Source organism: Peromyscus eremicus, unplaced genomic scaffold, assembly GCF_949786415.1.
Source record: "Peromyscus eremicus unplaced genomic scaffold, PerEre_H2_v1 PerEre#2#unplaced_124, whole genome shotgun sequence".
Taxonomy (NCBI): Eukaryota; Metazoa; Chordata; class Mammalia; order Rodentia; family Cricetidae; genus Peromyscus; species Peromyscus eremicus.
Genome location: NW_026734363.1, coordinates 105539 through 117712, shown reverse-complemented (window position 1 = coordinate 117712; position 12174 = coordinate 105539). Strand labels below are relative to the sequence as shown.

Genomic DNA, 12174 nt, shown 5'->3' with positions numbered 1-12174 from the left:
TCTACTTAGTTCTTCTGCATGTGGCCATCCAGTTTGACCTGAACCATTTGTTGATGATTCTACAGGCACATAGAATTATCCAAACATAACAGGCTATGGTGAAGGCCTTTGGTCTCACTCCACAACCAAATAGAAAGACCCTATTGGTGAAAAAACCACATATTAAATACCCAAACATAGAGTAGATGGATTTGTGCCCAAATAGAATCATTACACCTTCTAACTAATGTTCGTGGTGCTAGAAGATACACCTCCTGCTCACAGAGGAGAAAGGTAATCACGATATCACCAACTACAACCCTGTGACCTACAACAGTGACCTGTCGGAAACATATGCTGGTCCCATAGTAGCATAAATGTTATGGGAATAACAAATAACTTTTTCATTGGACTTAGAGACTGCATAAGGTGGAATACAAACCTAACACTGCCAAAGGGGCCAATAACGTGATAATGTAGGGTATGGGCCTATGGATAAACCCAATGCTACTCTTCTTCTGAATGAATACAGCAAGAAAATGAGTCCTAGAGACATGTCACTATACCTTTCCCGATCCTCCTTATAGAAGTTTTCTCTTGCAGTAGATGGGAATCAACACAGAGATCAACAACTGGTCAAAATGCAGAGTGAGAGACTTTGGACCACCTAGTCATAAATTGGATGTCTTCATCAAACCTCCTCCATCAAGGCTCAGTGTTTATGTAGAAAAGGAAGCAGAATGATTATAAGAGCCAGTGCTTATGGATAAGGTCAAGGAAACTTTGGCTTCCAGACACAACAGGACCAAGACCAATGCACATATGAACTCAGAGACTACGCCCATACACAGATGATTTGCCCAGGTTCCAACAAGACAGGGTGCCAGCACTAAGAGGCAGAAGAAGACACAGGCTGCCATCCATAACCAGGACACAGTTTGTAATTGATAGCTGTTGGCAAAAGGAAAAGTCAGTGTTCTACTTGAAGCATCACTGGGATATCAAAGGCACTCCAGAGAAGACACTATGACCAGGGGAAGTTGATCAACACAAAGGAAGCAGTGTTCAATTTTGTGTTTGTGGTATTGTTGGGGGCTGATTGTTCTCTTGTGGCATGTTTGTCTTATTGGTTGTAAGTTTGTATTTTCAATTTGGGGGTAGATTTAAGAGAGAAAGATTATAAACTTGGGGGGTAGGTAGATGGGGAATAATCTGGGAGTATTTTGGTTGGGAAAATATGTTCAAAATATATTGTACATGCAAATTTTTAAATCAAAAATGGAAGAAAAAACTCTTCATATAATTGAGGTATACATGTTTCCCCCTAATTGTAGAAAGTTCTAGAATAAGGTCTTTGATAACCAATGCTAAAGGCAAAATTTCAATTTCATCTTATTTTTGCACTCAAAATCTTTAAAAGTAACCTGAAATTCTTTGCATCATATGTAACACTTCAAATTTTAAAGGATGTCTACACAGTGGTTTCATTGCTCATTTAAATCTCCAAAATCACTCTGAGGTTAGGCTTCCTGTTTCTGGGTGTCCTAGATCACTTGTGATTAGAGTTTTGTAGTTTTCTTTTTTGTTTTTTCGTTTATTACATCAACTATGAAATTAGTGAATGCAAGGCAAATTCTTTACCACTCAACCACACACCCAGTCCTTCAAGTCTTATTGTGATAAGCTATACATAAATTCTTCAAATGTGGATTTCAGCATATAGTCAATAGAGCTTTTTATTCCTTTCTTCATGTGTTTTATGAATGTTGGGACCAGACTGACATATATTTCAACAGTATTTGAAGACTTACAAATCCTCAGCTGACATAATGACATTGATGTTTCATCACAGAATCTTTCTGAATTAAAACTACCAGTTCATATGACTTAAATATGAAGTGATAACCATTAGTGTTATGCCATTTAGAGAATAGTGAATCTATGTGAACTTTAAATTTTCTTACCTATCTCACAAGTAAATGACTAAAAATGCTGAGTGTGTAATTGCATAAGGACCTCTCTACTATTTCAAGTATAAATAAGCACCAGGAACATTCCAGACATAGAATGAATGTTCTGATGCTTCCCTTCATGTTAATGCTTGTTATGCTCTAATGATACCCATTTTTTACTGTGAAAGAGTTTAAGATTTCATTGAAAGATTACATGCATTATGTGAACAAAGAAGAATCACTAATTGCTTTTTAATTTTATGAAACTATTTTCTCTCTATCTAAGATTTTAACAAAACTATTTTTTGTACATCCTTCTTTTCATAAACAAAACTAATTCTAAAATATTTCAATTCTTCTCCACCTGGCGTAGTTTGTATTTTCATACTAACCAAAGGGCCTTATTATAATATTAAAATGATTTTCTCAAGGAATTGATTTTTAAATCAAATACTTTGATATGGCAAGCACATTAACAGTTATTATTACTTAAATGTATCCTTTAACTGTTTAATTTTTGGTGAGGAATGTAAGTTTCATATTATGAGTTTAGTTCTTTATTGAATTCTGCAGATAATCTTTTTCTATTTCTGCTACAAGGCTTGATTTTAGAATATGTGACTGTATGGGGTAAAAAGACAGGTTGATCTCAAGAGCATGCAAAAGGTTATCTATGAAAATATTTTATCCTATTTTTAAGTTTAGTTGAATTCAAAATAGGAAATTCAACTATATTCTCATTATTATTTTCATTATTTTAGCAAGATATTCCTGAGAATAGTCTGAAAAGTGGTGTGGATGACTTACCAATAGCTTCCAAACAATATGAAAATGTAGAAGAACAAGAAGGTAATGCACATGCTTAACTTGTAAGATCACTTGGCAGAGAGGTTTGCTTAAAACATGGCAACAAATACCTTAGCCAAATAAAATAACCCACGTAATACATATTAAATCAAACAAAAGTAAAAATGTAATAGTAGACAAGAAAAACTTTCATCCAAAGGTTGAAATAAGAATGTCAGTAAAAGAGTTGCCTTTTATTTTATTTAGCTTTTGATAATTTCATGCTTGTGTACTATATTTACATCATTTTCAGGTGTCTGGCTATTCCTACAACCTTTCCTGTGCTCAAGTCCTTAGTAACTATGTGTGTGACTTCTATACTATTAGTAAAGACACACTATTTTTTTGTGTGTGTGTGTGTATGCGTGCGTACATGCGTGAATATGTGTGTGCATGTGTGTTTGTGTCTCTGTGCGTGTGTGAGTGTGTGTAAGTGCATGCATGCTTGTGTGTATTTGTTTAGTGTGTTGCTTGTATGTACATGTGTTTAGGACTGATCACTGGAATTGCACAACCTATTATCCTACTAGGATGAGCTCATCTCTGGAAAATCACCTGATTTTTCTTTGTTTATCAGTCACTGATTGCCTACAGATCTTCATCTAGGGGTTGTGCATTGTGAGATTCACTTCACCCACAGTAGCATTTCATCAAGTGTTGTCCTTATATAGGTGTCTTTTCAGATATCATACTTTTGAAATTTCGTGGTAGCAATATCTAAGTCATGCATAGAAGATGCTGTGTAGCTTCAAGAGTGCTGGTACTTTGATTTTACAATCTATCTACCCAATTCTTGCTATTTTTCCTGATCTTTAGATTTAGGACTTTGTAAGTGGAGTTGCGGCATATTATGGTCACTCCTTGGAGTCTGATTAATTGTATATACTGTAATACTTTTATGTACTGTGTAAAGTAAATTCTTTGAGGAGAAATGACAGCTACATTCTTCTGTGGTATAACCGTGACTATAAAAACCATATTTAGAACACAGTAAGTATACTGTTATAAGAAAACTGGAATAATTGATGACTCCTAGTGTTTATGATTTCTCCATCCATGGATAGTTGATTAGTTTCCCAGTACCAGGAATGAATTTCTCATTGAGTGGGTCTCCGGACCGATAGGACAGCTGTTGGTTACCCCAAAAATAAAAGTGTCGCTATCCTACCATGAGCGTTATCTTGCCAGGCCTTTCAACATCTTGGTGGTGGGATTACTGATTGCTTATCTCCCTTGGCACTTTGCATAGCATGTTCTCATAGTAGGAGAGCAGGTTTCTATGTCAGGTCCAGCTAAATTACTCCAAATTCTGTGTCTAAAGTGTGGAGTCTTGAGCAATAGGGTCTTACAACTAAAACTATTTTGCCAGTTTCAATAAAAAAAATTATTTCATAATCCTTCTCCAATTTCTTTAATTTGTACATTTTTGAATGTGCTTGTGGGTGTGAGCACATGATAAATGTTCTGAAAAATGGATGACGTCTGAAAATGTAGATTTTAGAGAGCTTGGTCATTTATGAGAGGTGTGTTACTACTAGATGAATTAGTCAAGTATTTGGATGTCTTGAAGCTGGCAACATGCAGTTTCTGTACAAGTGATATACAGGTATTTCTACAACTTGGGCATTTATCTAAGCATGTAAATATTCATGTATAAAGTACATTTAATTGAAATATTTGATAAGAGTAAATTTTTTTCTAAATTCTAATTATGAATGTATTTCAGTCTATTGTCATAGAAAATTGTGTATCTAATTGTTATATTTATTTTTTAAATAAAATATGTGGATATGTCAGAAGAACTAGAATTAGAAACAATACCGGATTTAAAACTGGAAAATGAAAATGCTTATCATAAGAATGAAGACTATCAAAAGTTGGTATGTAACTATTTAAATTTAAATTTCTCACTTACTACTGTTTGGTTTGATGATCTTACCATAGGCCAAAAGAAACTACACTTCAGGCTACTATATTCAGTCCATCAATGATGATTTAACATTGAAGTGAAAGTCTTTTACCTATTATAAAACACAGGGTATTCTTAGAATCCAGTCACACAGCTAATCATTGTCTTTTATAAGTAATTTAGTAAATAATTATGTGATTATTACTTGTGCTTTATGTTAAGCTCTTTACGTAGCTGGAGAGTCTTATGGCTCTCTATTTAAAATAGTGGATGATATAAAATTGTGACTTCAGAGTTGGATTTATTTCATAAAGTTGATTCTTCCTGCAGAAACTAAATTTGTTATGTGATGATTATACTCAGTTATGTCAAGGAGAAATTTTTTCCTTATGGTCATTGGGTTATTTCAAGGTCCTCATTTGAGAAGATAATATGGACATATAATCAACTAATCTGCCAACAGAAAGAATTTTTGATTCCATAAAAGAGGCTTCATTGTGAAGGAAAAACTCAATTATTTTGCTCAATTCAATGAAGAAAATTAATTATTTCCACATTATTGTCCAATATGCTTAATTAATATATATATTGGGAGTTGAGTTAATGTAGAGAATTCAAATAGATTCAAGACACTATAGTTTCCCTTTTACACAATTTTAGGTACTTACTGAAGTATGAGTATGTTCTGAAGACATTTTTAATATTTTAAACCTACATAAATCTGTATAGTCAATATCTACTCTATGTTGAGAAATCAAGAACTGAGAATTTCAGAGGGAAGCCTAATATGCTATATTAATAGAACACAAAACAAGTAAAAAGCAACTGTTTTAGTTCAGATAGGTGCATTTTGTCATAAAGAAAACATATGGTACAGAGAGACATTTAGGTAAAATTGTCGTTAATACAGGGTAGGAGTGAGAATGGTATTTTGATATCAGAGATCAAAGTATGAAGCCTAACATGTTTTAGAAGATGAGGGAGTGTCCACTCAGTAACTGTCAAATAGGATGGCATTACTGTACATATAGAATAGTGGACAAAATATTCTCATAACTTTTAAAATTCTTGAATGACGAGAAAGCAAGATTTGTTGATTCTATTAAACATGCAAAAAATGTGAAATGGTGTTTGGGGAAGATTTCTGTTCATTGAGAAACATTTGCAAAATATTAAAACTGCATAATGGTCTAATGTTATTGTCTAAAGGTAACATAGGAAATAACTTGTCTGCTTATCATTTTGATCCAGATTTACCATCTATAAGAAATTAACGAAATACGTCAGTTTTGTTCGTTCACTTTTACCGAAATTAAGCACATTCTGCCTTCTTCACTACACAATCAGCATGATATAACATGAATGCTTTTTAACATAATACATATCTCCTATCAAGCCTAACCACACAAATAATGTCATTGTATAACACCTCATGATTAATATTAATCGTGTCCTAGAGGAATGGCCTTACTAAAGATGTGAACATTTGTGTCATTAACATTCTCCAACTTTACTAAGAAGAACAAATTAGTTTTATGCATTGTAATATAAAATAATTACTTTTATTGATACATACACATCAGGCATTACTCTGTCTATGGATGTTTTTCCTCTATTCTATATTTCTTGTATGTAATTGGGAAATGAAAGACTTAAACTTGACTGTGTATATAAGATTCTCCATTCAAATACCATGGTTTTTGATATATACTGCATATATTCTCATGAACAATTTTCTTAAAGTCCAATATCATGATATGTTCAGAAATAGAAAATGAGACCTTTTGAAATTACACTACTAATATCACGTGACGGAGTGTCTTTTACCCTAATCCACTGCAGAAAGCTGCCCAGTCATCCAACATAGGAAATGGTCTAGAAGAAAATGAAATAATTCAAGGTAAGAGTCATCATGAAGAGACTTTATGTAAGACAAATGCTGGTATGTTGTGCTACCAAAAGAAATCACTGAATAAATTTACACTTAAATAAAAGACAACAAAAGTGGTAATAAGCCCCATATGTTAATATGCATGAGCGATGTGTAAAATTGAGATACTCCCAGAAGGATCTCTGAGTTCTCTTCTACCTGAGATACCTAAATTGCCCTTTTGTCCATTGACTCAACTAGGTATAACTGAAGGTTTCATGTTTAGCAAAAGATGTCTAATTGGGGCTTTATCTCCTCTTTTATTTGGAGACTCCATTTGGATTTATTTTATATGCATATGTATTTAGAAATATTCTACAGCAGTATGTTTCCATATGGTTTTTAGTAAATTGTCCATCCCCATATTCCTACCCTAACCTCTCACTTGCATCGCCCTTCCCCCCACTGTCTCTTTACAATTATATATTCTATTTCCCTTTACTTGAACGATCCTCGCAAGCAGTCCCTTACTTGATGCAGAGTCTATGGATTTTAGCACACATGTTGAAGACTTAAATGCTAACACTCACATATAAGGGAAATTATACAGTATTTGACTTTTGGATCTGGGTCTCCTCATTGGTGATGATTTTTTTCTAGCTTCCTACACTTATATGTAAATTTCCTTTTTTTGATAGAAGCAAAACACCCCATCGTGTAAGTTCACCATATTTTCATTATATATTTGCCAGTTAAAGGACATCTAAACTGTTCCCTAAATCTGGCTATTGTAAATAGTCAATAATGAGCATGTATGAGCAGGTATTTATTGTAGTAGGATATAGAGTCCTTTGGGTATATGCCAGATAGATGTATAGGTGGCTTTAGAGAAGGATTAGTAGCCAGCTTCCTGAGAAAATGCCAGAGTCATTTCCTTAATGGCTGTAAAAGTTTACATTCTCATCAGTAATGAGCAAGTGTTCCATTTTCGTCATATCCTCACAAGCATGAGTTGTCATTTGCTTAATTGAACTTTGCCCTTTGGACAGGAGAAAAATGAAATCTCAAAGTACTTTTGGTTTGCATTCTCCTGATAAAGAAAGATGATGAGCATTTCTTTAAAAGTTTGTCAGCAGTTTGTGTTTTATCTTTTAAAAATTGTCTTTGTATTCCCGAACACCATTATCATTGGGTTAGTTGTTTCCTGGGAGTCCAATTTTTCTTCTTTATGTATTTTAGATACTAACTGTACATTAGAGGTTTGAATGATTAAGTTCTTTTCCTATTATGTAGCCTGATGATGGTGTCCTTTGCCATATAGAAGCTTTCAGTTTCATGTGGTCCCATTTACTAAATTTGGGTCTTAGTGCTTTATTGCAGGTGTTCTGTTCAGAAGTCTTTCCTGTACCAGTGAGTTCAAGCCTGTTAAAAACTTTTTCTTCTGTCATATTCAGGGTATCTAGTCTTATTTTGAGATTCATGATCCACTTGGAGTTGAGTTTTGTATGTGTATTCTCCTTCATGTATCCATGAAGTTTGGTAATCTCCATGTATGGAGGCTATTTTTTTATCCAGTGTGTATTTCTAGTTTCTTTATGAAAAATCATGTATTCATAGGTGTTTTGACATTAATTTGATTTCATTGATCAACATGTCTATTTTGATGATAGAATCATGATGTTTTTATTACTCTAGTTCTGTAACAAAACATGCAATCTGGGATAGTGATTTCTCCAGCGTATTTTAGTATTGAGAATCTTCTTAAATCTATCCAAGATTTTTTTGTATTTCCATATGAACCTGAAAGGCTTTTTGATGCTGTTGTGGTTGTTTTTTAAATTTCTCTGAATTTTGATGGGAATTAAATTGAATCTATAGATTTCTTTTGATATATTTCAATATATTTCTTGTCAGCTGCTTTCCTAACCAATAAAATAACAGATGGTTATTTTGAAAGAAGGGAATAGAACTCATTGCCCTCTGAAGCCTTCATAAAGGTAGGTTTGGAATTCTTATTGTGCATAAGATTGACTATACTTTCTTTTTCTTTCAGTTTGGGCTGAAAAATGTCCACATCCAGAGGTAAATGCCTTTTAATATTTATATTGAATATTTATATATTGTTGAAATCCAAAATATTGATTAAATGTCTCTTTTCAAAATAGCTGAGGGATGATTGTCATCTAGTCTCCAGATCCAAGCCTGAAACACAGCAGTCTCAAACAGGTAAATTTTGTAAGTCACTTTCTCCTGATCAATTTGTTCTAATACATTTCAAATACACACAGTCTTCCTGATGCCAATTATATCTTGACTATAATGTTGGAAGGTTTTGTCATAAGCAATGCCAACTCCCTAGTGGCATACATGCTTCAAAATTATTACATTGACAACATAAAACATTTAGAAATGTCAGCTCAGCTTCAATGTTTAATATTCATGTTGGACTGCCTTATCATTTCCAGTGTGCAATCTCTGTTTATTAGTGACTTGTAGAAGTCAATCATGAGACTAATGAGACTGCCCCAGTGTGTGACCATAATTTCTTGATGGATCTCAGAATGCACACCTACACACATAGCTATCTGTAAGGACAAGGCAGAAACTTATTTGAGCTCAGAGATTCTGATCTGGACTGGACAAACAGCAATGTACAATATCTTCAGGAAAGAAAATCAATTTTTGTGTTGCTCTAGAACTCATAGTACACTGCTTCACTTCACTCATAGTGCATTGTAATTTAATTACAAGGAATATGAAATGCATTTAGAATTCTTATCTACAGTCTATTTCAATAACACAGCATACACTATCATATAGTGGAGCAGTCATTGACAATCCCAAAGCTTACATAGATATCTTGCCATAGGAAACTTTCAGCTTCATGTGGTCCCATTTATTAAGTGTGGGTCTTAGTGCCTGTGCTACAGGTGTCCTATTCAAAAAGTCTTTTCCTGTACCAATGAATTCAAGCCTATTACACACTTTCTCTTCTGTTATATTCAGTGTCTCTGGTCTTATTTAGAGATCCTTGATTCATTTGGAATTAAGTTTTTATTTAGGGTAGTAAATACAGATCTCTGTGCAGTTTTCTCCATGCAGCAATCAAGATTAGTTCATTACCATGTGTGGAAGATGTTTTTTACCCAGTGTATATTTCCGGTTTCTATATGAAAAATCATGTGTCCATTGGTGTGTGGACCTCCATTTGGTGTTTAGTTTGATTTCACTGATCAACATGTCTATTGTGATGCTAGAACCATGCTGTTTTTATTAGTCTACCTCTGTAACAAAACATGAACTCTAAGATAGTGGTTTCTCCATCCTCTTTTCATATTAAGTATCCTTTTATCTCTATTCAGTGTTGTCTTTCATTATTTTGTTCTTTTTTTATTTAAAATTTTATTTTACATACCAACCACAGATCCCCCTCTCATCCCTCTTCCGACTCCCCTCCAGTATACCCCCAGCCCCTCCTCCAAAAAAGTGTTAGGTCTCCCATGGGGAGTCAGCAAATCCTGGTACATTCAGTTGAGGCAGGATCAAGCACCTCCACACTGCAACAAAGCTGAGCTAGGCATCCCACTATAGGTAATGGGCTCCAGATTGCCAGCACATGCACCAGGTATAGATCCTGATCCCATTACCAGGGGGCCTTCAAACAGACCAAGCTACACAACTGTCTCCCATATGCAGAGGGCCTAGTCCAGTCTCATGCTGGTTCCACAGCTGTTGGTCTAAAGTTCCTGAGTTCCTACAAACATGGTTTAGTTGTCTCTGTAGATTTCCCTACAAATCTTGACCCCGACCCCCTTGCTCATAGAATCCTCTTCCCTCTTCTCTACTGGACTCCCAGAGTTCAGCCTGGTGCTTGGTTGTGGATCTCTGCATCTGCTTCCATCAATTACTGGATGAAGGCTCTATGATGACAGTTAGGGAATTCACCAATCTGAATACCAGGGTAGGCCAGTTCAGGCACCCTATCCACTATTGCCAGTCTTCTAATCTGGGGTCATCCTTGTGGATTCCTAGAAATTTCCCTAGCACCAGGTTTCTCCCTTACCCCATAATGTCTCCCTCTATCAAGATATCTCTTTCATTGCTCTCCCACTCTGTCCCTCTCCCAGCTCAGCCATCCCATCATCCCCTCATGTTCTCTTCCTCTATCCCATCCCCTTTATTGCTCCCCATCCCCACTTTACTCATGGAGATCTCCTCTGTTTCTCCTTCCCATGGCAATCCATGTGTCCCCTCTTAGGCTCCTCGTTTCCTAGCTTCTTTGGAGCTGTGGGTTGTAGTCTGATTATTTTTTTTCTTTACATCTGGTATCCACTGATGAGTGATTACATATCATGTTTGTCTTTCTGAGCCTGGGTTACCTCACCACAGGAGTCTTGCCTGCTGGTCTACAACTGGGGCTACAATGGGTGTGGGTAAGGGGGCTTGGGTTGTGCCTCTGAAGCAGGGTGACCGGCTGGGAGTACAGTAAGTCACCTCTTGGTCCAATGGGAGCCAGCCAAGTCTGTGTCTCAGGGAACAGCTATGGTCTTGGGGGATGGGTGGATTTGGGAGAGCAAGTGGGACTTGTAGATAACAGAGTCTTATGTGGAGTGGAGGTAGTTAGTTCTGCCTGCAGGAGACTTTCCAACTGGCCTGAAATTGGGGCTGCAATGGGTGGGGGAATGGGGGCATGGGTTGTGCCCCTGGGCCTAAGGCCTAGAGGCTGGGTGACTGGCTGGAAGAACAATGATTCACCTCTTGGTTCAATTGGAGCTAGCAGAGTGTGTGTCTCAGGGAGCAGCTGCAGTCTTGGTGCAGTGGGTAGGCTTAGAGGGACAGAGTAGGACTTGTGATTAAAGGATCTGATGGGGTGGTGGGAATCAGACCTGCCTGCAGGAGTGTTGCCTGCTGGCCTGTAACTGCGCCTAGGAGAACGGGGACAATCTGAGCTGGTGGAGTCTCTCCATTCTTTTGTTTGGTTTTTTATTTTTTTATTTTTATTTTTTGGATTTCCATATGAACCTGAAAGGTGTTTAGACGCTGTTGTGGTTGGTTTTTCTTTTTTTCAATTTTTCTGACAAATTATATTAGAATTTTGATGGCTCTTGCACTGAATCTTTAAGTTGCTTTGCTAAGTTTCAGTATATTTATGTCAGTTTTTGTCCTAAGCAGTAAAATAATAGGAGTTTATTATGAAAAAAGGGAATGAAATCTCACTGCCATCTGAAGCCTACATAAAGGTAGTTTTGGTGATCTCGTTGTGCATGAGACTGACTCTACATTTTTCTCTTTCAGTTTGGGCTGAAAAATGTCCACACCCAGAGGTAAATGCTTTTTAATAGTAATATTGAATAATTACATCTTGATTGAAGTCCAAAATATTGATTAAATATCTCATTTCAAAATCCATTCAGCAGAGGGATTATTCTCATCGAATTTCCAAACCCAAGTCTGAAACACAGCAATCTCAAGCAGGTAAATTTTGTAAGTCACATTCTCCTGATCAAGGTATTTTAATAAATTTCAAAAGCACACAGTCTTCCTGATGCCAATTATATCTTGATGATGGTGATGGTAGACTTTGACATACGCAATGCCATCTGATAGTGGCATACATG

General features: G+C 35.8%; 1 protein-coding gene across 3 annotated transcripts in view; it reads left to right on the top strand.

Annotated features, from left to right (window-relative positions):
- Positions 1-12174, top strand: part of LOC131901616 (POTE ankyrin domain family member B-like) — a 50020-nt gene that overhangs the window by 21401 nt on the left and 16445 nt on the right. For 2 of the 3 annotated variants that reach the window (XM_059252718.1, XM_059252720.1), the window contains exons 9-15: positions 2693-2780; positions 4575-4657; positions 6529-6586; positions 8610-8638; positions 8722-8782; positions 11852-11880; positions 11971-12031. In XM_059252718.1, coding sequence (XP_059108701.1) covers positions 2693-2780; positions 4575-4657; positions 6529-6586; positions 8610-8638; positions 8722-8782; positions 11852-11880; positions 11971-12031 — 409 coding nt within the window. The remainder of the gene's footprint in view (positions 1-2692; positions 2781-4574; positions 4658-6528; positions 6587-8609; positions 8639-8721; positions 8783-11851; positions 11881-11970; positions 12032-12174) is intronic. The other variant, XM_059252719.1, reaches the window with a different exon arrangement.